General features: G+C 44.9%; 5 protein-coding genes across 6 annotated transcripts; 4 read left to right on the top strand and 1 right to left on the bottom strand.

Annotated features, from left to right (window-relative positions):
* The first annotated feature begins 3,135 nt into the window (after nucleotides 1-3,135).
* LOC6031962 (zinc finger protein OZF) lies at nucleotides 3,136-6,043 on the top strand. The gene is made up of 4 exons (XM_001842586.2): nucleotides 3,136-3,358; nucleotides 3,419-4,274; nucleotides 4,332-4,388; nucleotides 4,446-6,043. The coding sequence occupies exons 1-4, from the start codon at nucleotides 3,251-3,253 to the stop codon at nucleotides 4,748-4,750; spliced, it is 1,326 nt and encodes a 441-aa protein (XP_001842638.2). The 5' UTR covers nucleotides 3,136-3,250; the 3' UTR covers nucleotides 4,751-6,043.
* Nucleotides 6,044-6,486: 443 nt separating this feature from the next.
* LOC6031963 (SET domain-containing protein SmydA-8) lies at nucleotides 6,487-8,465 on the top strand. The gene is made up of 3 exons (XM_001842587.2): nucleotides 6,487-7,427; nucleotides 7,481-7,707; nucleotides 7,765-8,465. The coding sequence occupies exons 1-3, from the start codon at nucleotides 6,751-6,753 to the stop codon at nucleotides 8,349-8,351; spliced, it is 1,491 nt and encodes a 496-aa protein (XP_001842639.2). The 5' UTR covers nucleotides 6,487-6,750; the 3' UTR covers nucleotides 8,352-8,465.
* Nucleotides 8,466-12,758: 4,293 nt separating this feature from the next.
* On the top strand, nucleotides 12,759-14,930 carry LOC6031964 (SET domain-containing protein SmydA-8). The gene is made up of 3 exons (XM_001842588.2): nucleotides 12,759-13,523; nucleotides 13,929-14,155; nucleotides 14,223-14,930. The coding sequence occupies exons 1-3, from the start codon at nucleotides 12,850-12,852 to the stop codon at nucleotides 14,816-14,818; spliced, it is 1,497 nt and encodes a 498-aa protein (XP_001842640.2). The 5' UTR covers nucleotides 12,759-12,849; the 3' UTR covers nucleotides 14,819-14,930.
* A 615-nt stretch (nucleotides 14,931-15,545) lies between these two features.
* On the top strand, nucleotides 15,546-18,169 carry LOC6031965 (SET domain-containing protein SmydA-8). 2 transcript variants are annotated; one of them, XM_038252584.1, is made up of 4 exons: nucleotides 15,546-16,254; nucleotides 16,313-16,539; nucleotides 16,594-17,168; nucleotides 17,235-18,169. In XM_038252584.1, exons 1-3 carry the CDS (start codon nucleotides 15,581-15,583, stop codon nucleotides 17,160-17,162), a joined length of 1,470 nt encoding a protein of 489 aa, XP_038108512.1. In that variant the 5' UTR covers nucleotides 15,546-15,580; the 3' UTR covers nucleotides 17,163-17,168; nucleotides 17,235-18,169. The 2 variants fall into 2 exon arrangements, with proteins under 2 accessions (XP_038108512.1, XP_001842641.2); XM_001842589.2 differs by having other exon boundaries at nucleotides 16,594-18,169.
* A 131-nt stretch (nucleotides 18,170-18,300) lies between these two features.
* LOC6031966 (DNA-directed RNA polymerase, mitochondrial) lies at nucleotides 18,301-22,987 on the bottom strand. The gene is made up of 5 exons (XM_001842590.2): nucleotides 22,656-22,987; nucleotides 22,327-22,458; nucleotides 18,879-22,273; nucleotides 18,728-18,819; nucleotides 18,301-18,663 (listed from the first exon to the last, which is right to left on the bottom strand). Exons 1-5 carry the CDS (start codon nucleotides 22,831-22,833, stop codon nucleotides 18,534-18,536), a joined length of 3,927 nt encoding a protein of 1,308 aa, XP_001842642.2. The 5' UTR covers nucleotides 22,834-22,987; the 3' UTR covers nucleotides 18,301-18,533.
* Nucleotides 22,988-26,662: the final 3,675 nt, after the last annotated feature.

Genomic DNA, 26,662 nt, shown 5'->3' with positions numbered 1-26,662 from the left:
GATAAAACTTTGAAAAATGAAAATCTTTTATTTTAACGGCTGTCAGCCGTTCCAATTAGCGAATTAAGATTCGCTCATTCGAATGCAGTTTCCGCTCTGATTTTCCGCGTTTTTTGAACAAGATTTTTCAGCAAAACATCTGAGCCTAACCAAAACTTTTTGTTGGTTTTCTTTTAAACTTTTAATTTATATGTTTTCACATGCCATGTCGTTGAAAAGTTCGACGGAATTGACATTGATTAATTTGATTATGGTGAATTTTCTTGAAATAATTCGAACTGTCCAAAATACACCAAAGCATCTACCACATTGATTGTGCGCGATCAATTTTTGAAAGTTCGACGCCAACGAATTATTCCAAGAAAATCCACAGCGGTTACCCAAAATCAAATCTAGAGTTTTTTCAAAGGTTCTATAAGCTATTGTGACCTAACCAAAAAAACTCTAGAAATTAACAATACAACTCAAACGTCTGCCTGTCAAAAAAATCAAAAAATCAAACCATCCACATTAACGACCCCCGGGTCTTTTGTGGTCTCTATTGCAAGTTTCTGCTCGAACCTAGGAGTCCGAAGGCTTGAATGGGGAGAGCACCCAAACCTCTTTTTACTCCAAGGAACCTTCCACCCCAGTGTTTGAACTGACGACCTTTGGATTGCGAGTCCAACCGCCGCCAGCGATTCCACCGGAGTAGGCTTGGTTTGGTGTGTTGTTTGCACTTATGGCATGTAGACGACTCCTACACCTGGAATGACTTAACGGCCTAACAACCAAGGCCGGGACCGACATTTTACTTCCTCATCCGATGGAAGGTTGCAGCAGATGGGAATCGAACCCAGAATCATCCGCTTACACGTCCGCTTACGTCTGCCTGTCATGTGCTATTAAATTTGTGGGATGACATGTTTCCAAACAAAAAAAAATTACACATGTTTAACAAAAGAACTTGTGTCTCAAATCAATCTTCAATGTTTAACCTATTTTGTCTCTGAAATTTCTCATATAGTCAGGCAAACATCAAAAATTTATTGCACATTTTCCAATTAAATACATACGAAACTATTTTTTATTTCACCGATGAGGTAATTCGTGCGTTCCAGACTGTCAAAATTCCTAAACGTGACTGCTAATCTCCGGTTCGTAACTTTTGTACATATTTTTTTTTAATACCGAATTACGCACTTCCCAGCAGAAGCTGGGAATATTTCACCTACCTTTTATTTTATTTTTTAAAGGTTAGGCTCGGACTGCTATGCACGTATGCCAGTGAGAACAGTTTCTCTTTAAAGGCTGTGCAAACTATTACATAAATTAAAAACTATAGCTAAATTCTAAATCATAAAAGCACTGGGTGCGGGTTGTAAGCCGCAGTTGCTGGTAGTGGGCGGTTGGTGGCGGGGGGGGGGGCGGTGTGCGGCGGGCGGTGGGCGGTGGGCATGTTTGAAGTTTCGAGCCGGGGCTCTGACGATTTTTGCTATGGGTTTCGCCACTTCTGTTAAAAAAAGACAGGACTGAAACATTTCTATGGTCTACAGTTTCCCTTCATTCGATAAATGGTTTGTGGAAATCCAAAAACCGTAAAATGTATAATAAAGAAAACAATTTTTAGTTCTGCATAAGCGCCGTGTGAAAAGTGACAGTTCATCACAAAATAAACGTGTCTAACAGCGGGGTTTTTTTTAAATTGGATTTTAAAAAGGGTTTTTTAATCATTGAAAAACGTAGCATTTCTTTACAGAAAGTATCTCGCTTGATAGCTCGTTTAAAGGGAACCATAGTGGATCCATGGTAAAACGTTGTCTTGTAAAATTACTTTTTTTGCATTAATACAAAAAAGTGATCAGATATGGTTTTCAGGATCCTATTCTAAAATATAAAAATTCTAAAAAAAATAAATTCTGGAATTGTAAAATTCTTACTTGTGAAATTATATAATTTCTAAGGGAGCGTTTTTTTATTACGTAACGCAAAAAATCGAATTTTGAAACCCCCTCCCCTCGTAACAAAATGTCCATACACATTTTTAACATTTTTGTATGGGTCGTAACACGGCCTTCAACTCCCCTCCCCCCCCTATTGCGTTACTTAATAAAAGAACGCTCCCTAAATTCACAAATTGTTAAATTACCAAATAAAACAATTTGAGACCATAATTATTTTGAAAATTTTAATATATAAACAAATATATTAAATTGAAAAGTGTCAACAAAGTAACCTCTAAAAATAAAAACAATATAATTTAAAAAAATAAATTGGAAAAAAGTCAATTATTTAAAACAAAGCTTAATGAAATCTGTAGTTTTTTTTAAAGGACCTAAATTTCCATTTTAGGTTCTAAAAACACCCATAAAGCAAAAAGAAATTAAATTATTAGACCATTTAAAAAAAAACTATAGAAATATACTATAAAGTTTTTTTAAGTTTTTGAATCAAATAAATATATTATATCGATGCCAACATTTCAAAAAGCATCATGTACAAACCATGCGTTTTGAGAAAAACGCATTTGAATGTTGAGCATCCATTTTCAATTACCATTTTTATATAAAAGCAAAATAAGATATTCTAATGATAACAAATGATGAAAAACGTTGCTTTTGTTGATACTTGATCATACATATTCAATAAAACATTATTTCCGTAATTTTATTTGAGAAAAACAAACATAATTTCTTTTGAAATCACCCACGTCGATATCACCCTGCTGTCACTGAGGGGGGCGCTTTGTTATGATTCGTTTTTCTTCGCCGAATGTACATGGCGCTTTTTTCATGTTGCTTTTTTTTCGTCACGAGGTTTATGTAGCCTTTTGTTTGACAGGCTGACAGGGCTATATACACGGGGACTGCTGATGGCAGAGATTTTGTTTATGTTACTTTATTTAAAATCATGATTAAACAGACTTTACTGAAGTAACTTTTGCTCATTTTTGGTGGAGAGGTAGCTTATTAGAAGTACTTTCAGAATATACAATAACCCAGAAAGTGTCAAAATCTACATGATGCCTTTTGAAATGTTACCGTCGATATATATCTTTTGCTCATGAAATATTTATTACACGTCAACCGAAACGCTGCACCATTCAACGACCCCTCGGCGGATTTCAAATGAAAATTTCTTCACTTGTCGTGTGAACGGACCTTAAAAAATGTTGACAAACAAATCTCGTTTGGAATTTGAAATGCGATTTTTGGAAAAAGTTTTTGTATTTCACTGATTTTCACTAGTAAAATACTGAAAGTTCGTAGCTATGAGCTCTTCCTGCGTGGCCTGCAGGACGCGCGGTTCCGGTATGGTGGCCATCTTTCAGCACCCAAACGGGCTAGACCAGATGTTCTGTTCCGTAACCGGTATAGAAGTATGAGCGTTTTTAAAAGTTTTAATTTATTCAAGATTTTAACTCATGTCTACGTTTCAGGTTGAACATGCGGACCACCTGTGCATCCCGTGTTACGACGATCTGAAGGCGGCCCACCTGTTTAAGCAAAAATGCATCCAGAACAACATCCTTCGGGTGAGTCGTCCTGGAAGATCAACCGCAGCTGAAGAGAAGCGTGCTTCTCCGGACAAAGATAGCACACCCAGTACCAACACGAAAGATGAAACAGTGCCGATTGCCGAGATTTCCACAACCTCCGTCGTCCGGGAAGCGGACATTCTTGAGGAGCATTTGTATCTCTCTGAGGGAGATGAGGAGGAATCGCGAGATGAAGATGGCGGGGCTGAGACGGAAGTGATGAAGATTTCCTTGGAGAATGTAGAAGAAGTTCCGGGGTCGTCAATTCATCTTGAGAATTCTACAGCTGTGGAATCCAAACAAGCACCTGTTCCAAGCAGTAGCGTTCAGCTGGGAATAAAGATCGTAGAGGCCGTCAAACTTGAGCCGATCCATTGCGAAGAGTGTGGCAAATCATTTAGCAAAACTTCTTTGTTCCAAAAGCATGTCAAGTCGTGCCATCAAGCCGAGTCGACTGACGAAGCATCGGACCAACAGCAGCAGCAAGATGAACCGGAACACGGATCGCTGGCCACCCTGCCGACGGTGCACAATCTGATGTGCGAGTTTTGCTTCCAGGAGTTTCCGCAGCTGGCTGAAAAGTTCGAGCACGAAGCAAGCCACGTGAGCGAACAAAAGCCCTACAAGTGTCCGCAGTGTCGGAGCGCGTTCAAGGATAAGGTTGGCCTGCGCAGTCACATCCGGATTCACTCATCGGTGAAGCGGTTCAAGTGCCAGTTCTGCGAGATGCGGTTTCATCAGCGGGGAAATTTGAAAGGTAAGTTTGTGTATCCTTGGCATAACATTTATGATATCTCGTGTAATACAATTTCAGCTCACGAAAGGATTCACGTCGGTGCCAAGCCATATCTTTGTCCTCATTGCGGAAAAGGTAACAAGTTAACAAAACTTCGATCAATTTCATATCGTTTGCTTCTTATACCTTTAGGATTTGCCGAAAACGGAAATCTCAAGAATCACATCCGCTTCCACACCGGAGAGAAACCGTATTCATGCTCCCAGTGCACAAAGCGCTTCCGGACGCATTATTCGCGAACGATTCACATGCGTTCGCACAGCAACGATCGACCCTTCAAGTGCAGCCACGCAGGCTGCGACAAGAGCTTTTATTCGTCGGGGAAACTGATTGTCCACCGACGCGTACACAGCGGAGAGAAACCGTACCACTGTGACACGTGTTCGGCCAAGTTTGCCGACAGCAGTGGCTTGAGGCGACACTCGAAGACGCATTAGGTGATCTGAAAGTACGAGTGACTCAATTAATACATTCCTTTGGCAAGAAAAACATAAAACAAGGGATCGTTTCTTCAACATCAGCATCATAAACGTGCAAAACCCAACAACCAGCGAGTGAAAATCACGACAGAGAAGCGTTCTACGCGCAACTAGAACGCACGTACATTAACTGTCCAAAACATTACGTCAAAATCAAGGTCAAAATTGGCGAAAACGAACAGCGAGATTGGAGACTGCTTGTTGGCTGCCGGGTATCGCACTGGGAAGTCATCTCGGACCACTCTGAATCTGAACATCTCCGCGGATTGGTGTGAAACAAATCGCTGGATTCCGTGCCGTTCAAGTGCTCCGTAATCACCTTCTGCAGGAAACGTAACCCAATCAAGTTTGACTACCAGATCTGCGGCACATCATTCCCCCGTGAGAAGTGTGTCAAGGACTTCCACGAGCTTCTTGACACGGAACTCACATACAAGCAACACATCTTCTTTATCTGCCGTATGGAGTCCCCACTACGGGAACAGTGCGGTGCGAACAGAGGCTGTGCAACGAAGATTCATCCGATTTGTGCTCCGTGGGCCTTCCCTGGCGGAATCCTTTTCGTCTGTCGAGCTACAAAAGTCGTTGTAAGCGGACAGACCTTGACATCTCTTAGCAACGCGAAGAAATTTCTTCCGTTCACTAGAAGAGCTGACGATCTCAGATTAGGAAGGCGTGTACGCAGAACTCGCTGTTTAAAAAAGGGTTTCAAACTATACAACCAGCTTCCAGAGAATGCTAGAATGACAAGCAACATAGACGAGTTTAAAGATAGCTGCAAGGAGTTTGTATGGCAATGACCGTTGTGATGAAAATGACCCACGATGGTACTTTAGGACGGTACGCAATCTTCAAGGTCGGTACGCAGCAATCTCTTGGGTTCATTTTGGGCCTGCAATCTGATTGATAACAAATGCCTCTAAATATGATTGGTAAGAGCGTCTTTAGATGAGATTAGAGAGATTGGGATGTAAGAAGTAGAGTTAAGATTACTGGACACTCTTAAAACACTAACGTACATTAATTTAAAGTTATCTGCAAAAACTGTGTATGGGTAAAAAGATGGGCCAACGCAGGAGTGAAAGAAAAAAAGTGCTAAAGACACCCATGAACTGTTTTGCATGGAAGATCAATCTCTTGCCCAAAGTAAATCTTGCGTCAAACAACTAGAAAACAAGTAAACAGGATGCGTTTCCTTGTCACAGCAAAAGCTTCCCGCGGTGAACATAATAAACATAAAATTCAAATGAATGTTGGTCATTCATGAAAGTGAAAGAAACAGTCCCTGTATCATCAAGTCTTGCTATTCACAATACATCCTCAGCTAGCCTCAGCTTGCCGGGACCGGTGTTTTAACTGGGTTCGATCCCTGAAGGTCCGGTGGCATTTTTCGAGACGAGATTTGTCTGATCACGCCTTCCGTCGGACGGGTCGTCAATTCGAATCCCGGGGTGGATGGAAGCTGCGGTGTAAAAATAGGATTGCAATTGCTTCAACAAAATCAAGCCTTAGGACACTTAGTTTCGAGTAGGAATCTCGCAATCGAGAACGCCAAGGCAATGCTGTAAAGCAGCGATTCTCAACCTTCTTCTAGGCCGGTACCCCCTGCCATGTAAATCAAGTAGGCCCGGTACCCCCGTTGAGAATCGCTGTTGTAAAGCAAACAATTTGATCCTCAGCTAGCTTCACAAATGAGTAGGTGATTTCAGCGTTAGAACCAGATCTCGTTTCCTACTTCAACAGCACTTGCACCTTCATGCATGTAGCGTGTGTATGCTGTACAAGGGGGGCCAAAAACAACGCACCGTGCCAATGTTATTAATAGTCCGACCAATCTGCGTGAACGCTTTGTCTCTTTAATCCTGTTCGAGCGCGCACTTGATGGGCGAGCGAAAAATTCTGCTCAGAAAAGTGGTGGCGCTTGATCGAGCCAGGTTGTGCAGCCGTGATATAACTCGATGATGAGTGCCGAATTGTACAAGGTGCTGGAATGTCCGGAGATGGGCCGGTACGGAGTGGCGTCCCGTGACCTGCGAGCTGGAGAAATTGCATACGAAGACACGCCGTTTGCGGTCGGACCGAGCGTTGGGAGTGCGCCGTTGTGCTTGGAGTGTGCCTGCCCGGTAGATGGCTGTGCCGGCGGAGCTCGATGTCCCCGGTGTGGATGGCCACTGTGCGAGGAGTGTGGAGCCGAGATTGAAGCAAGCGTGTACCATAAGGCAGAGTGCGAGTTGTTTGCGAAGCACGGAGTCAAGTTTCAAAATGTGGAAGATTCTTCCGAAGCGTGTGTACAGTTGGATTGCATAACTCCGTTGAGGGTGTTGCTCGCGAAGGAAGCTAACCCAGACCGGTGGAATGCGGAAATCGTCATGATGGAAGATCATCGGGCAGAACGGGACGGAAATGCCTTCTGGAAGGCGGATCAGAGCAACGTGGTCGCATTTCTGCGGGATAGCTGTGGTCTGAAGGATCGCTGCTCCGAAGAACTTATCCAGAAGGTGATTGGAATTCTGGACGTGAACGCATTCGAAGCGCACACTTGTTCTCTGCGTGGTCTCTACCCCAAGATGGGTATCATGGCGCATTCGTGCGTTACCAACTTGGCCCACACGGTGCATCCGAGTAAAGGTTACAGGTGGGTCACCCACGTCAAGAATACAACCAAATTGATTGATATTCAAATTTTAGGCTCATTGCCAGGGCAGCGGTCGATATTGAGGAGGGTGCAATGTTGTGCACAACCTACACGCATTTGTTGGCCGGCACCAGAACCAGGCAGGCGGAACTTCAAAGAACAAAGTATTTCACCTGCCAGTGCAAGCGATGTCTGGATCCGACAGAACTTGGAACGCACTTTAGCTCGATGAAGTGTCAAAAGTGTGACAACGGGCTGGTCGAATCGACTAAGCCAACAGGTATCCAATATCCCCACTCAAGTTTGTCAAAAATCTGCTAACACTTAACTGTTTCAGACGAGGAAGCGGAATGGAAATGTACCCACTGCGAACACAAACTCAAAGGAGCCTTAATAGCCAAAGCCATTCAAGTTATGCAGGCGGAAATCGACGAGCTAGCATACATGGAGTACGGCCCCGAACGCCTGGAGAGCTTCGAACGCGTGTTCAAAAAGTTCCGCAGCGTGCTCCATCCCCTCCACTTTATCAACACCTCAATTCGACACAGCCTGATCGAGCTGTACGGGCGAATCCCAGGCTACATGATGCAGGAGCTGCCCGACATCCTGCTCGAAAGAAAGATCGAGCTGTGCAAAGACATCCTCCGTGTGATCGACGTGTTCGAGCCGGGCAAGTCGCGATCACGTGCGATGCTGCTGTACGAACTGCACGCGCCAATCGTGGTGCTGGCGCAGTCCGAGTTTAGCCAGGGTAGTTTGGGGGGCGAACCGCTGAAGAAACGACTGCAAGAAGCAGTCCAACTGTTGGAGGAATGTACAGAGATGCTAGAGTGGGAAGATCCTACGACGCCGGAGGGGACATTGGCGGATGTGGCGAAACAGTCGCTGGTTCAGTTGAAACGAACGGTTCAAGTGCTGCCTTGAGCTGACAGACTGTGCGAATCTATGCTGATGTACGGAAATTTCTTGAACTGTCTCAGAAACGGGATTTAAAATAAGGATTGTATTTTACTGTGAAATTATGCTTTTGTTGAAAATAAAAAAAAATTAAAAAATAATAATAAATAAAACAGAATTTTTAAGACAGAAAAATGCATTCCCACTGAAAAATGAACTGTGAATATTTGGTAACCAATTCTAAAGTTATGAGTACATACTTACTTTACCGTCTAATGCCCATGGTTACTCGTGAGCACCAACTCAATCCAAACCTCTTTTTACATCTAAGCTCCCATCCATCCCGGGATTCGAACTGGCAACCTTACAACTACACCACCGGCCTTTCTAAACTGTATAACTTTTTGTTGATTTTTATCTTCTGACAGTACTAAAAGTTTTGAATTATGAACAACTTCGAGAAATATGGAAATCGTTAAATTCCTGTAGTTAAAAAACTACACCAATACAACGACCATTTAGTACTATTCGAGAAAATCCATTTTTAAAGTTTGATGATAAATATTTTCAAAACTATGAATGGCAGAGCCAAACTTTTTGAAGCAATCGGTTCGTATACTATCGCTTAACAAACGCTCCAAGTTTCAATTAATTTGGTTACACCAGTTAAAAGATACAGTAAATTATGTAATCAAAAATCTTAAAAGCACGTGTCACAAGTGTGCCTTGAAAGTAAATTTGTACTACGTGTCACAAGTGTGCACAAAATTCCCATACAAACTAAAATAGGCTCAAATCAATAGTTTAACCGACATAATCAGTATATTTTCAAAAACAAAAGATTGCATTGCCTTCAGAAAATGTGTATCAACATAAATTTGTGAAAAACAAGAAAATTTTTCCTCATTTTCCAACAACATGTATGACGTGTCACAAGTGTGCACGATCATTTTGATGATAAATTGGTCTATGTCACAAGTGTGTATTGCGATATCCGGGAAACGGAAACGAGTTTCCAAAATCGGGTTAAAGCATCTTGTAGTGTTTGTTAAGTATAGCAAAACGTCATCATTAACCCATTTTCGACCAAAATGGTCTATATCACAAGATAGCACACAGCTGGCGATTTATTAAAAAAAATATTACAGTTTTCTTCAGCCTAATTAAAGAATGTAAAAAAAAGTTTGAGACTTGAAAACTATACAAATTTGGGGATGAAAAAATTGACAGTTTGACAAAACCCGGAACTACGTTTTGTTCAGAAATTCAAATGATACTTTAGAATGTAAAAAACGGCTCGTAAAAATATTTACGAGACTGAAAAACCAAGTCTGTCATATAGAAATTGCTGAAAACCACAAAAAAACCGTTTTTTCAACATTTTTATTTTTAAAACCGCTGTATCTTCCCAAGGATTGGACATAGGACAATGGTCAATATGGAGACTTTTATGTAAAATTGTCTGGAAAATCGATCCCCACTACTGGGTTTTAAAAATTTTGACGTTTTGACCACTTTTCAAAAAAACAGTTTTAGTAAATGATTTTTGTATTTTTTTAGGTGAGACATACCATCCTGATTTTTCGTCAGTCTTTTGGTAACATTTTAGGCTATTTCCTCAAAAATTCTGAACGAAAAAAAATCGTGACATCACCATTAAATTTAAGTTTTAGACTTAAAAATCAAAAAATCTCATAGATGTGGCGTGTATTTTTGTTTCAGTGTATTTTTTTCAGAAAGCCCGTCCAATTTCCTACAAGTTTGTCTTTGACCACTTTTTGATACGATGCAACGGCTTCGAGATACAGTAATTTTTAACTTACAAAATACAAAAATATTTAAATAACTTACGCCCTTCTCAAATGTTACTTTCTAGTACTATTGGCTCCATATACACAAAAATGGCTTATATAGGCCCAGGATAACATGTCTACAAAGTTTCATTGAAATCGGAGAGGGTCGGGTACAAAAGTACTAGAAAAATTCCTGATTTGAGCTGGAATTGCTCTATATTAAAATGGGAATTGAAAAATGATGCCCAACATTCAAATACGTTTTTCTCAAAACACATGGTTTGATGATGTTTTTTGGAATATTGGCGTCGAAATCGCCAAAAATCAATTTTTCAAGCAATTTTTGATCTTTAAAAAGCATTTGAAAGAAGAACTCTTTAAATTTTAGAAAATTTTAGGGGTGGAAGTTTGACTTGTTTTATGTGACTTTGCCAATGTTTTTTAAAAATGTCATTTTTTAAAGGGGTCATCTTTGGGTGTGTTTTTTACTAACAATTCCTATATTTTGAGTAAAAAGAAGTATGCTGTAAATCTTCTAGTGTCCCAGACTATGCCTATACGCATTTTTTTACAATTTAAATAAATGGTGCCATTCTATAGCAGAAAATTTGAAAAACAGGCAAAAAATTGAAAAATTGCCAGTAAAAACATCAAATATAAGATAGGCAGAATGTGATGATAGGAGGTCGTAGAATAGGCCAAATACTATAGTATACCAAAAACAAAAATAAACTAAACAAGATAAATGAAAATTAAAATACTAAAAATCAGACGACAAAAATAAAAAACAAAACAAGTAAAGTTTTTCGCAGAACAAAAGTTGCTCAAAATGACTTCCTAAACATGGGAAAAATAAAAGTTTTCGAAAAAAATGGGCAGTAGAGGGTTAAGTTATTTCCATACAACTTTCTGGAACAGAGAATATTTGTGCCTCCATCACTGAGGAAAGGCTATAATCCTATCCTCCTTGAACATCAAGCCTCCCCACTTTACACCAATTTGTCACTAAAATGAGTAACCACTGTAACCACATTTGATAACATAAGCGGCACTCCCTACACCAGTTACCTCTGAAATACCGTCGAATTTTCACGAATGTCCTACAATTTTGATTTAAGCGGTATACGCACTTCGGAAGGAACCGGTCAAGAAAAAAATCAAATGGGCAGCAGCGGCAGCGCAAGCAAGTCAGAGAGGGTGAAGAAAAGCCCCAAGAAATCACTCCCTCTCCTTTGTTCTGCTGTTCGTAAAGCTGTTTCTTGACCCCTTTCCTTCCGATCTGCATACTAGCCTTTACAGACAAACGGATATTGCAATTTTAAACTTTTTGTAAATATACGATCTGATCCTGACATTATGAATATGAGTTGTACCAACAGTAAAATTAGAAATAAAGAATCCAAACAGGTTTACTATTTCGGTTTAGTATTTTTGAGTAAAATTTCAAAATCTGCTTATTTCGTCTGGTTGTCTCGGCAAAGCTTGTAAACAATTGCACGAGAAGCATTCACCTGATTCCAATTTCGTAACTCTGTAAACAATGTTTTAAAGGCCGGCAGAACACTTTGACTGTATACGCGAATCTTCTACGGATTTCGCGATTCAGAGAATCTCACGCTGGAAATCCTAGGGAGTTTACACCTTAAAAATTATTTGAATAAAATAATTTTAATGATTTACTATTGGTGCTGTCACTCATGTCCTTTGTTGAGAATTTTTTTCCATGATTTTCATTGTGGTTACTCAAAAATTGCTCAAAGGGAGCGTTCTTTTATTACGTAACGCAGCAGGGGGGGGGGGTCGGAGGCCGTGTTACGCTCCATACAAAATTTTTAAAATTTGTATGGAAATTTTGTTACGATGGGGGGGAGGGGGTCTAAAAGTCCGATTTTTCGCGTTACGTAATAAAAGAACGCTCCCTAAAAAGTATACATAATTCATTAATAAAACAAGAAAAAACATGTTCAAATCAAGATTTGAACCGTAGCGCTTTGAACCCAGCTTTGAACTCATTGCCACAGAGCTATGAGGACTTGTTGGTTATATCCCTCTGGTAACGTGAACTAGAGAATGTCAGCAGCTCGGTCATCACTGAATGGCGGTGGAATTTGGTTTGGGTGTAGAATATTCATGATGAAATGGGTTTAGATGCTTTTAAAATAATATCCCGTCTATTTCTTCATTCTACCAATAGCAATCATAAAGTTTTAATCAATTTTACAGAATACACTCAAACCCCGATGGTTTGACACCAACTGTTGTCAAACGAACGTGGTCACTTTTTAGTTTGACATCCCTTTTACACGGAGTTCACACACACTACCATACGAATGTTTTGATAGTGTGCATGAGCGCCGTGTAAAACGAGACAGTTCGTCACTTTTTAGTTTGACTTTGATCAACCAACGGGGTACAAACTAAAAAAGTGTCAAGCGAAAAAGTGACCAACCACCGGGGGTTGAGTATAAAACTAACAACGCATTAACGAATTTTCTAGCAGTTTCCGGTCAGCATTTCAAGACTTTCCCACCCAGACCACCGTTAAACTGATCCTTAATCATGCCTTCGGCGGGTTAAAAATACCGCACGATGCGCGCCCAGGTTATAAATAGGAACGAATCGGCGCGACCCGCTCAAGTTGCCTTGTTTAATTCAAGTCGAGCACTTATTGAGAGAAGATCACCACCAACCGTCGGTGTTGACAGTGGTTGACCACTCTACTGGCGAGGATCATGAGCGGAGAAGCGTTCAAAGTGCTGGAGTGCCCCGAGTTGGGTCGGTATGCGGTCACCACGAAGAAGCTGAAGGCCGGCGAGGAACTGTTCGAGGAGAAACCGTTCGCGATCGGTCCCAAGTCGGACAGTCCGCCGGTTTGTTTGGAGTGTTGTGTTCCGGTAGATGGCAGTGCCTTTGGACCAAAGTGTCCCCAGTGTGGGTGGCCGTTGTGTGAGGAATGTGTCAGGAGTGTCGTTTACCATAAGGCAGAATGTGATCTTTTTGTGAAGAACAAGGTTAAGTTCCAAAACGTGGATGATTCGACCGCCGGTTGTGTCCAGTTGGATTGCATAACTCCGTTGAGGGTTCTTCTTGCGAAGGAAGCTGATCCGGAACGGTGGAATGCGGAAATCAGTAAGATGCAAGATCACCGGGAAGAACGCAGAGGAAGTACCTCTTGGGATGCCGATCAGAAGAATGTGGTTGAATTCTTGCGAAGTGAGTGCGGTTTGAAAGATCGCTGCTCGGAAGAACTGATCCAGCAGGTAATTGGGATCTTGGAGGTGAACGCGTTTGAGGCGCGAACCAGCAGCGGATACACGATTCGAGGATTGTACCCAAAACTGGCGATCATGGCGCATTCGTGCGTTCCCAACGTGGTTCACTCGATTCATCCGAGCAAAGATTACAGGTGCGTATTGGAAGATGTTGGCAAGTCGTTCATGTTAATAGCCGAGTAGGAGTAGAGGATCCATAGCTGTCCAGATTAAATTCCGATTTTTCTGGTATACTTCCAAAGTCAAGATTGGCACCACTTACTCTACTCCGGCTTAATGGACCAACTTTTGCGTAAATATACACATCAACACGTCCTAATGGATGAAAAGTGGCAGCAGACGGTTTGCATGCGGTCTAAGAATAGATCCTGTACCAAATATTTGGCAAGATTCGGTAGCACGCTGCGTTTTGTTAATGTGCCATGCTTTCGTTTTCAATGTCCGTCGGGGTCGTTGCGACCGAGGAATTTGGAACGGTTTATCGACCTGAGTTTAGGAACTGACAATGACAACAACTTCCCATTCTCCATCTATTTCAGACTGACGGCACGTACGGCGATTGACGTCGAGGAGGGTTCCAAGCTGTACACAACCTACACGTACACGCTGTCCGGAACGATGGTGCGACAGGCAGCGTTGAAAAGCACCAAGTACTTCACCTGCCAGTGCAAGCGATGCCTGGATCCTACCGAACTGGGAACGCACTTTAGCTCGTTAAAGTGCCAAAAGTGCGACAACGGAGTGATCGTGTCGAGCAAACCAACAGGTAATCCTGTTCAGAGGTTTCAAATTGTAAACTTGTCTTTAAAATGTGTTTTTCTTCTAAATTTCAGACGAGGAAGCTGAATGGCACTGCACCCACTGCGAGTACAAGCTCAAAGGAGCGTCGATGGCCAAAGCCATTCAAGTTATGCAAGCGGAAATCGACGAGCTAGCCTACATGGAGTACGGCCCCGAACGTCTGGAGAACTTCGAACGGGTGTTCAAAAAGTACCGCAGTGTGCTCCACCCTCTCCACTTCATCAATACCTTCATCCGAAACAGCCTGATCGAGCTGTACGGAAGAATCCCGGGCTACATGATGCCAGAGCTGCCCGACATTCTGCTCGAAAGAAAGATCGAGCTGTGCAAAGACATCCTCCGAGTGATCGACGTGTTCGAGCCGGGCAAGTCGCGATCACGTGCGATGCTGCTGTACGAACTGCACGCGCCAATCGTGGTGCTGGCCCAGTCTGAGTACGCGCATGGCTCACTGGACGGAGAACCGCTGAAGAAGCGGCTGCAGGAAGCGATCGCACTGTTGGAGGAGAGTTCGGAGATTTTAAAGTGGGAAGATCCAACGACGCCGGAGGGTATTTTGGCGAACGTTGCTAAACAGTCAATGGTTCAGCTTAGGCAGAGCATGGAAATTGCGAATCTGGGAAAATAGTAGCCAACAAATGTTGATTTTGCGAGTTTGCACAATGCTAAATGTGATCATTATTGTATTAGTTAAATTAATATGTATTAAATAAAGATATATGAAAAGTTATCCATTTTAAGCGAAGTCGTCTCTATGTGTTAAATGTCTTTTATGTCTTCTTCCAGCACTGGCTCAACCGATTTTGATCAAACCGGTCGCATTCGACTTGGTTTGGGGTCCCATACATCGTTATTGAATTGCTTGAAGTTTCGATAAGTAGTTCAAAAGTTATGTATAAAAACTTAAATGTTTGTAAACTATGGGATTGATGTTAAAGACAAGACGTGGGAAGGGAAGGGGGATTGTGTAAGGGTCTTGGTTGGCTCTGTTGGCCTATCGAAAGACCTTTCGAACGAGTCCAAAACATTGATGTTCTGGCAACGCTGTCTCAAGGTATGGCCGCTTAAGTGATATTTATGTACGTTCAAATTAAATTTAACACACTACAACTTTGTCGAGGAGTGCAATTCGGTACGAGTAAACTCCGGGATTATGTTATATTTGGTTAAAAAAATTTAAGAAATATTAAAACTTTAATTAAAATAAGACTATACTTGCACTACAATCGTCGAATTTATACCGAGAGCGTGTCTTTAGAGCGCAAAAAAACACCGCATCGTGTCGAAGTTATAAATAGGCACGAAACTTCACGACTGGCTGGTGTGTTCTTCAGTAAAAATCGTACACTTGAGCAGTGAAGATCGCGTGGTTGACCATATATGCGAAAAAATGAGTAAAGATCTGTTCACGGTGCTGGAGAGCCCCGAGCTGGGCCGGTACGGAGTCGCCAGGCGTAACTTGAGGGCCGGAGAGATCATCTTCGAGGAGCAAGTGTTCGCGATCGGTCCCAAAGCGAGCACGTCGCCGCTCTGCCTGGAGTGCGCTAGCCCGGTAGAAAGCGGGGCCGACGGACCAAAGTGTCCCCAGTGTGGGTGGCCACTGTGCGGGGAATGCGTCGGGAGTGTCGTGTACCATAAAGGAGAGTGCGAGCTGTTTGTGCAGCACAAGGTCAAGTTTCAGAATCAGCAGAATTCGGACGGTTGTTGTGCCCAGTTGGATTGCATAACTCCGTTGCGGGTACTTCTTGCGAAGGAAGCTGACCCGGAACGATGGAACGCGGAAATCAGTATGATGGAAGATCATCGGGCGGAGCGTTGTGGGAGCGTGTACTGGAATGCGGATCAGAATAATGTTGTCAGATACTTGCGTCTTGCTTGCGGGTTGAAGGATCGCTGCTCGGAAGAGCTGATTCAGCAGGTGATTGGGATCTTGGAGGTGAACGCGTTTGAGGCACGAACCCACCGGGGATACGCAGTGCGGGGTTTGTACCCAAAGTTGGCGATCATGGCGCATTCGTGCGTGCGGAATGTGGTGCATTCGATTCATCCAAGCAAGGATTACAGGTTGGTTTGACAAAGGGTATCTTTTTATGGATTTGTATTTTCATGATCACGCTTGTAGGCTCATAGCGAGAACGGCGATCGACGTTGAGGAAGGTGGAAAGCTGTACACCAGCTATACTTTTGCGCAGGATCCAACCCACTACAGGCAGACAACGCTGAAGGACTCCAAGTACTTTTCCTGCCAGTGCGAGCGCTGTTTGGATCCAACAGAGTTGGGAACTTACTTCAGCTCTCTGAAGTGCCGGAAGTGTAACAAGGGATCGATGGTGTCGAGTAAACCAACAGGTAATTATCATGGGAGATATAACACGCTGAATTTGATACGATCAACTATTTCAGACGAGGAAGCCGAATGGCACTGCACGAGCTGCGATCGCGTACTCGAAGCAGACGCAATGGCCATCGTAACAAAGGTGATGCAGGACGATGTTGGCAAGATCGTCTACATGGAGTCCGGCACGGAGCGGCTGGAGAGCTATGAGCAGGCATTCGCAAAGTATAGCGCCGTGCTGGAACCACTGCACTACCTGTTGACCTCGATTCGGCAATCTCTGATCGAGTTGTACGGACGGGTTCCAGAATACCGACTGCACGAGCTGTCCGATGCCAAGCTGGAGCGGAAGATCGCACTGTGCAAAGACATCATGCGCGTGCTGGACGTGTTTGAGCCAGGAAAGACACGATCGCGTGCGATAGTGCTGTACGAACAGCACGCGCCAATCGTGGTGCTGAGCCAGTCGTTGCTTGATCAGGGTAAAATTGACATCGACACGATGAAGGTTCGGTTCGAAGAGGTGGTCGTGATGTTGGAGGAATGTGCCGAGATCTTGGAGTGGGAAGATCCGGCGACGCCGGAGGGTACGCTGGCGAATCTGGTCAAGGAGTCGATCGTCAAATTGACTCTCTAAATTTAGGTACGGTTTTTTTTTGAATAATCAAACACCAAATCAAGCGAATCCTGCTTTTCGTTGACTAGTCAGCGTAACAGAAGACTGCATTTTGTATACAGATGTAGTTTAGGTCAGACTTGCTTACCGTCAACTCGGACGAATCGGGACTACATAAACTTTATACGCGATCTTTCGGTATTATTGCGTCGTGACTTGCCCAGTGTATCCAACCAACCATGCCAAATACTCAGTCTTTCGTACAAACTGCACTTTGTACGTTGGGAAAAGTGAAGTTCGTAATAGGAACGACTACCGGCGATGAGTGCCTTCTATTTTTTCTGTTTCAGTTGTTGTACGACATCATCAACGATCTACAAACTCCGGGGTTCAATGCGAAACCAATGAGACTCGATTCTTCTTGCCAGCAGGTTCTTCGTCTTCGCCACATTCACGGTTCTCTGCTTTCTTCTTCAATTGGTCAGATTGTGCCCGACAAGACTCTGTTATGCACAACACGGCAAACGAATGCCTCGAACTGCGCTTTGATGAGGTTGATGATCGTCTCTGGGACACCCTTGCGCCCAAGAGTTTCCCAGAGGTTTTCGCGGTTGGGCGGTCAAATGTTTTTTCATAATCTACGAAAACCAGGTGAAAGGATTTTGAAATTCGAGGAAGTTTACGAAGTGTCACTATGTGATTCATGCATGACCGGGCACTCCGGAACTCTGTTTGCTGCCACCAAAGAGACTCGTCGATCTTCGATTTGATCCTGCATACGATAGCCTTACCGAGATCATTCAAAACTATGCACAGCAGCATGATCCCACGCCAGATGTCACAGTTGGCGAGATCCCCTTCTTTAGAAGCACCGCCTCGAACGCTCTGTCAATAATGTCCATGTCGTCGGCGAAGTAGATGAATTGGTTGGATTTGATGAAGATCGTGCTCCGCATGTTAAAGCCCCCAAGTCAAACACTTACCTTCTTTATGTTGTCTCTACAGTTGAAGATCATCCAGAGTCCGAATATCTGTTTTAAAAAAATAATTGTTATAATTTATTTAATTTAATAAAAAAGGTGATGACCGGACCTTTACCAACGAGCAGTTCAAAGGGAATTTCTTTCTGATGACAAACTCCAGCGCCCGCACGCAGCAATTCCATGGCATAACTTTGTTTTATTTTGCGTCAGTTCTGTTTGCTACTTTAGCCGCCAGCTTGATAAAAACGCACCTCTGACGAAATTTGTAAAAAAAAACATCCTCGATCTATCACATTGAACTTCGCCCCGTTCCCTCTGCGACCGAAGGTTAGAAGCTACTAAACAGCTAATACGAAGTACCTTATTCGACGACCTTGACTAGACTTCTGAACGCGCTTTTTGACGACGTTTAGCTGAAGAAGTACACCGAGTTCAGCACCCGGCGCAGGTCAAAGTCGCCCTTGTCCGGGTACTGCTGCAGGATGCGGTTCAGCTTGCGCTTGGTCAGATCTATCACCGAGCCGTCGTTGGTTATTTCGCTAGATGAAACAAAAATTGGTAGCGTTAGTAAAGGTGGTTGAGGGAACAGAATAGGGAACTAACTTTTCGTCGTAGCTGTACTTCTGCACGAGGAACTTGGACAGATCTTCCAGGATGGGTTCGGAGTGCAGCGCGACAAACTGTTCGCGGCAAATCTGGAAGAAAAACAGGAGGTTTAGATGCGAATAAGACTTAAGGAAATTGTCGAACCAACCTTGTTCATGGTGGCCACCGTGCAGGCGTGCGTCCAGTAGCAGTCGTGCACGGAGATGAAGGTGAGGCCGGCCCGCTCGCAGTACAGCGACGTCAGCATCATGTGGCTCGAATCCAGCGAGTGCACAAAGTTGGGCGGGAAGGCGTTCTTTTGCTTCATAATGTTGGGCTTTTCGTACGAGTCCATGGCAAAGTGTTCGGGGATCTGGATCGATTTGGACGGGATGGCGGGCCGGTCTGAGCGGTTGTACGGCTGCACCACGGGCAGTCCCAGCGGGGTAATCCACTCGACGTTCTGGGCGCACACGGCCGAGATGAGACGGGCACAGTCGGTGAACCAGTCCTGGATTTCCTTGGCCGAGGTGAACATCTCGCTGAGCGCGTTGAAGGTTTTCACCGTGAGATAGCTGGACGCGGGCCAGACCCACTCCTTGGGGAACTCGTCGATGTATTCGAGCTGGCGGGCGATCTGTTTGCGGGCGCCGTAACGCGTGACACCGTACACGGTGGTCATGACGGTTTGTTTGATCACTTTGCGCTTGATGAAGCCTTCGAGGATGGCCGCCACTTTGACGTTGTTGGCCGCGTCTTTGGCGCGGTTTTCCTCGACGAGCACCGCGACGGCACTGTACACATCCTGGGGGACGTCCGCCGGGGCGAGGTTCACACTGATGGCGCCGGGTGTGTCCCGGCCGAGGGCAGCGTAGTGTTGCAGGCCGTTGCAGGATCCGTCCTGGTGGATCGGGAAGCCGCTCATGAATTTCGCCGGGTTCGGACAGCGGTGAACTTTGGCGATTTCCATGCAGCAGGCCAGCGTTTGCCACGGTTCGTCGGAATGGCTCCACCACATGCGACCGGTAAGGGGTCGATCAGCCGAGTCCAGAATGTCGTCCATGATTTCGTCGGCGTAGCGTAGCCGATCCTGGACCGAGTCGCGTTTCTTCAACCCGGTAAGATTGATGCAGTGCAGTTTGAGCCAGTTGAACCCATCCGGGCCGAGAGGTTTCTTCTGGTGAAAGACCATCAGACAGCGGGCCAGATCGTGACCGAGGTGGTTCAGGTGCGGCGGGATCGGGTAAACTCGTCCCCGGAAGTCGATGTTCTGCGGCAGCCAGAAAACCTTCCCACGGAAGTGATTCGCCAGCGAGAGTCGATACAACGCGTCGCACCACAAGCTGTACATGTCGCCCTGCTTGCGGCGGTGGGTCATCTTCTTGCGCATCAGGTTGAACCGGTCGTAACCGGTCATTTCGTTGCGCGGAATGGTCTCTTCGATGGGTGCCAACGAGGCCGGTGGCTCGGGAACGTCCAGCTTGGAGTTGCCACCCATGTTGAACACCGCCAGCACCACGTCCAGCACTTCGTCGTTGATCTTCCACGGAATACTGCCCAGCTGGTTGAGCGCGTCCAGCGTCGGATACATGTCCTGCGGGCTGGCTTCGGCGATCCGCTCCGACTGTTGATGCGCCTGCTGGGGCAACCGGATGAGGTCCGATTTGGCCAAGATGTACCCGCCGTTGACGGCCGTACTCCACGGCTGGGGAGGACACAACATCGGCACCAGGTTGATGTCGAACTTCAGCGAGTCCTGTTGCGAATTTCTGTACAGTTTGATCAACACCGGATGCGGTTTAATCTGCTCTTTGGCCACCTTAGCTTCGTACCGGAACAACGAGTAAAACGCCGGCACCAGTTTGACCTGCCGCGATCCCCTCGCCGTAGCGTTCACGTTAATCTTCAAGTCGTTCTTCAACACATTGTACAAGAACTTCCCGACCCCGTTCACCGCCGCCCTTGGCCACGCAATGCTTTGAATGTCCAAGCTGGCTCCGTCCTGCCGGTTTTCGTGCACCAACCGTTGCCACAGCTGCCGCGGGTTATCACTACTCTGTCCTTCCGCCAGAGCGTCACAGTACAGGTTGTACACCTCGCACGTCTTGTCGAGCACCCCGTTCGTTCGCTTCTGCTCGACGTGATACCGGGCTTCAACCTTCTTGCCCAGCTCCCGGTGCAGGTGCGACGTAACGATGCTGAACGTGTCCGAGCCCTCGATCAACATCTGTGCCTCGTCCAGCAGGATCTCCGTGTACTGAGCCACGCTGAGGGATTTCAGGTACGGAAACAGGTTGATGGCACGACTCGTCTTGGACTCCGTTACGGCTTTCAACGTGTTGACGTCCCGGTGAAGGGCGGTGGTGATCTGTTTGGTCCACACTTTGCGCAGCTCTTCGAGCTCTTTGCGGTAATTCTTCACGGTTTCCGTTGGTTCGGGGAACTTTTGAATACTTTTCACCGTCAAGTGACCCTTCAGCTCCAGCTCAACCTGTGCCTTGCTGAAATCCTCAAGCTGTTCCCTCGAAAATCCAGCTTTCGAAGCCATGATCTCCGATCCGGCCATCGGCTCTCCAGTGGATATTTGGCCGTCAATCGGTGGCACGTGCTCGTTGAGTGCGTTAAGCAGGTGATTGTTGTAGTGCAGTGCCGGTGCTGTATAACTTGGGTTGAACCCGGGCGACAACTCCCGGAACAGACAGAGCACCGTTTCACGTTGATCGTGCGTGAACTTACTTCGATCCATGATGTCGTTCATGGAAAAACCTTTGGCTTGTGCTTCCTGGAGGTAGGTCCGAGCATCCGCTCGCAGTTCGTCGGTCGTCTCCAACCGACCAAGGCACTCAAAGATCGCGGCATACGTTTGCGCGTTCGGTTCGATGCTGTCCTCCTTCAGGATCTTCATAATGTCTTTCAGCTTCAGCAGATTTCCCTTCTCCGCGTATCCATGCATCAAAATGTTGTAAATCTCCACGTCCAAACACTTTCGGTTACGCTTATGCCTATAATTCAGCACCGTTGCGTACGCCCGGTTGATCATCCCACTGGTCAGACAAATGTCCAGATAGGCGTGCAGCGTAAAGTGGAAGCTCTTCTGCCGCGCCAGCGATTCCAGCTCCGAGTTCTTGTAGTACTTCGAAGCAAACTTCTTCCCTGCGTCCACCTCCTTCTTTCCCCGACTCGACTTTCCCTTCCCCTTCGTCGGCTCAACCACTTCGACCTCCTCGATCAACTCCTCTTCCGCGCCAGCTTCCTCAGCGGTTGTCGTCGCTTGGCGCCGTTCGTGCAGGTCTTTGAGCACGCGATAGCTTTCGAGGATTTCCGCCAGCGTTTCGTTCGACAGCTCAACCTCCTTCATGTCCTTGCCGATGTAGATGACGGGCGTTTCGGCGAAAGACCACCGCGAAGTGTCCACCGGGGTGGCGGCGCAGGACGGCGGCCCGACGGGTTCCTCCGGGGGCGGAATCGATTCCTGCGAGATTTGGTTGTTGATGAAGTCGGCCAACTTTTGGGCTTTCAAGTTTTGGATGGAGGTTTTGGTTTGTTTCGTTGAGGTATCGGTTACTGTAAGAGATATTTCATGAAAAAGTATACTTAAAAGAATTTGTTAAAGTTACCTTTTAAAAGTTCCGTAAACTTTTTTGGATTACTTTTCTTGCGTTTCTTCTTCTTCAATAAATCTAACTTTTCTTGCGTTGTGGTTGTAGAATGAACACGTTTGATTATATTCAGCTTATTTGGTAAAATTTCTGCAAAAAAAGAAAGTTTTCAAAATCAAACAATCGGTTTGTTTACCTTTCACGTTCGGTTTGTTTTGGTTGCATAACGCGAACATAACCTCACTTCCCAATCGAAAAATCAACCAGTAAAAAATAAAACGCAATTCCGGCAGACCGGCACAAAACCACCCCCAAACCATTCCGGAACCACCCCGAAACCAACCCACCTTCTCGGAGCAGCACCGGCGACGGTCCTTCCGCCCGCTGGTTACATAAAAGGGAAAAGTTCTGGAAGCAGGTCAGTTCCGGATTGAGGCGCGCCCCAAAGCCGGATTTTCCTCCCGCCGACAGCACGCGGTTGGCCCTCTGGCGGGACAGGTTCCGGAGGGACAACATTCGGTACATTTTGCACAGGATTGCGCACACACACGGTTTCACTGGGATTTTTCAGGGCGATTTTTACTCCGCGTTCACGGATTAGAGCGATTCGAGACCGAGGCCGAGCACATTTCTGTTGTTATGAAATTGGAGATCACGAGAGAAAAGAAAGAGGACGAAAAGGGAGCGAGGATGACAGTTCGTGGGGGGAGCGTGCACGGTTGAGGGAAATTATGTAAAAAATGGGTTATTCTTTCACAAGGGGTGATGCAAAGAGGATGCATCCGTTTTGCGCTGTTTTGCGTTTTGCCTACGTGCCGGCTTTATAAATAATAACTTTTTTTTGAGTCAATATTTAGCAAAACAATGTAAAAGGGACGAAGCCGAAGTGAAAACAAAGAGTCTATCCTGCTCACGTCAATTGATGACATTCGGAACAGGATAGATAGATAGATAGGAGCAGGATAGATTTTTGTTTACACTTCGGTTTCGGCATCATTACAATGTTTTGCTAGATTTTCTGATCTCTAGAGTTAGTAAATTTTCACGATTTTGCGGACAGCGTAAAATTCGTAAAATTTTAAGATTTCCGTGAAATCACGTGAAATTTATCCATTTTCTCAAATCATTTCTTTAATATAACAATTGCAATACCGTCGTGAAACAACTTACTTTTCCTGTCATACTTGAACGACGAAAAAGCCTACATTTATGTACCAAAAATAACAGAATCGAATTGTACACTCAAACCCCGATGGTTTGACACCAAATGATGTCAAACGAATGGGGTCACTTTTTAGTCTGACACCCCTTTTACACGGAGTTCACAGTGTGCCAGATGATTTTATGGGAGATCTGTATTTTCTTAAAAATAAATCTATATTTTATCCTTGATTTTATCTGTATCATGTCAAATTCGAAGCCACAGAACATTTTTTTGAATTTTTAACAGCAGATTTATGCTTTTTAATATATCATTAATTCATAATTCAATCTCTAAATTGTTGAAACTTCTTAATTAAATCATATACAGATTTTTGTAATTTTTGGGATCGAAAAATCTGTATAATACAGATTTATCTGTATATCTGGCATGGCTGGTCACACACACTACCAAACGTTTGTTTTGATAGTGTGCGTGAGCGCCGTGTAAAAAGTGACAGTTCGTCACTTTTTAGTTTGACTTTGACCAACCTGTTCGGGACCGTGGTGTAGGGGTAAGCGTGGTTGCCTCTCACCCAGTCGGCCTGGGTTCGATCCCAGAAGGTGGCGGTGGCAAATTTTGAGACGAGATTTGTCTGATCACGCCTTCCGTCGGACGGGAAGTAAATGTTGGCCCGGACTAATCTAATGGTTAGGTCGTTAGCTCAGTCCAGGTGTAGAAGTCGTTTCCCTGGGTCCCTGTCTCGGTGGAGTCGCTGGAAGGCAGTTGGACTAACAATCCAAAGGTCGTCAGTTCGAATCCCGGGTTGGATGGAAGCTTAGGTTTAAAAATAGATTTGCAATTGCCTCAACAATCAAGCCTTCGGACACTCAGTTTCGAGTAGGAATCTCGCAATCGAGAACGCCAAGGCAATGCAGTAGAGCGAATAATTTGATTTTTTTTTACCAACCAACGGGGTATAAACTAAAAAAGTGTCAAACCTTGACCGGTTCCTTCCGAAGTGCGTATACCGCTTAATGGCTAGTCTGTAGATCGGAAGGAAAGGGGTCAAGAAACAGCTTTACGAACAGCAGAACAAAGGAGAGGGAGCGATTTCTTGGGGCTTTTCTTCACCCTCTCTGACTTGCTTGCGCTGCCGCTGCTTCCCATTTGAAATTTTTCTTGACCGGTCTCTTCCGAAGTGCATACCTTACATAAACTACTATTTTGTTTTCTGTTCTGATTTTGAATACACTCAAACCTCGATCACAGACAAACAGACGTGACTCTCCATACAAATTATTTTTGAAATCCATCGTCCTTAATCAACCCCACCAAATCACGGCGACGCCAGCGCTGCCTGGTGAGCTGATGCCGAAGCGTAGCCCAAACATACCAATACGAACCCATTACTGTCATGTGTCGTGTCAGTGTATGCGTGAGACAATCAAGCCTTAACGATTGTAAACATCAACAGCTGACCGACATAATTTTGTTGATGCTGATCGTCAGTACCCAATGCAAAAAATAAAAATCAACGTCGAAGATGACGGGGAATCAGTTCCGTTTCCAATGGCAGAACCTCATGAGCAACGACGCATTACAACCGCAACGATAGAGATCAAACCACTGGTCCTCCCCGTTGCTTCCAAGTTCTGTCGAAGATTCCTCCTCCCCCAGGTTTGGAAACATTCGCGGGGAACGTGTCCACGGCGCCAAACAACAAAAGCAAGGCAAAGATTCCAAAAAATGCTGCCGTTAAATTTATATCGAAACAGAACCACAGAAACTGAACTGTGGAAAAAAGATTGAGTGGAGCAATATCGCCAAAAGGCCAAAAGGACGACCAGCAGCAGCAATCTGAGCAGCAGTCCACGAAGGATAAGCAGGTTGCTCCGAATGAGATGACTCCTCCGCAGTAGCGGGCGCCTCAGCAGCAGCCTCGACATCGGCAGGCAGTTGAACAGGCTTACCGGGTTTATATTGGGGCAAGAGGCTATGGCCAAGGCTGCCCCAACCTTTTCCTGCAAAGCCTGGATTGTGATTCACCGTTAGATTTCCTGAATTCCATAATTTTTTGTGTTCTCATTTGCTGCCTCGCACGTGCTCACGCTCAACATAAAAACAAAAACACGCATCACACACACTGAGAAAAGACGGGTGAGCTGTCACGACAGCAGCGCCATCAGCGCCGGGTGAGTGGATGCCGAAACAAAATTGCATTTGAAATAACCGTTTTTGAAGGACGATGGTCCGGCACTCGAGTGTCCCGTCTGTTTGTCTGTGCCTCGATGGTTTCACCAAAGAGTATTCAAAAATAAAAAAAAAAAAAAAAAAAAAAAGAAAAAAAGTGAGATTCACAAATCAATGGAGGAAACCCGGGCGCTCTTGATTTGTGCATTGGACAGTGCGACGACCGCACTGTCCTGGAGAAGTACGTCTCCCGCACGACAAACGCTACCAAAACGTCACGCTGGTCTTCAGCACCGGTTAAGACCAGGACTACGAGTATCTTCCCTTGGCCAGCTCTGATGCACCTCAACAACCCGCAGCCCAGCAGCCCACTTCCAAAATGGAAAATTTCGACGACCTTGTCTCGATTCAGGCTACCTTAAAGGACCGGCCTATTCGTTCCTTCAAGTGGCCAAGAACTTGCTCTTAACGCCCACCCACATCATAGTTTTGCGCGAGCTCGAACGCAAAGACAAGGTGCGCGTAATCGTGCGGCAACTGCTCCAGAACATCACCAAAAGCGACACCGTGATTTAATTGAAGAATTTCATGAACATAAAGTTCATTGTAATACTCTTAATAAAAAAAATGGCAAAGTAAAATAAATCAGTTGAGATTTGATTTGAAGTAGCACAGAAGTCACGTTACGGAGTTACCGAGTTGCCAAGTTTTCCATTGGCCACCTAGCAAATGTTTTTAGCAATTTGCGCAATTGATTTTGGAGAAAGATGACAGAAATGTAAACCATTCGAAAGTTGTATCGAATGATACCAATTCCATATCAATTCAAATACGGACAGCTAACGAAGGCGTTTTATCTAAGTATAGCTGTACGGTCTCGTGGTGTGCCTGAGAGTCCGCCCGGAAGCAGCAGAAGCAGGTCATCACAAGTGGTCTCGAATTGACCGGCAGCGTAACCTGCGTCGGCGTCCCTCCGCTGATAAACAGAAGCAGCATAGCATCGTGTCCGTAAGGCTGCTC

This window comes from Culex quinquefasciatus, chromosome 2, assembly GCF_015732765.1.
Source record: "Culex quinquefasciatus strain JHB chromosome 2, VPISU_Cqui_1.0_pri_paternal, whole genome shotgun sequence".
In the NCBI taxonomy this organism is placed as follows: Eukaryota; Metazoa; Arthropoda; class Insecta; order Diptera; family Culicidae; genus Culex; species Culex quinquefasciatus.
Note: the sequence above shows the minus strand (reverse complement) of the source record. Positions and strands in the feature narration are given on the sequence as shown.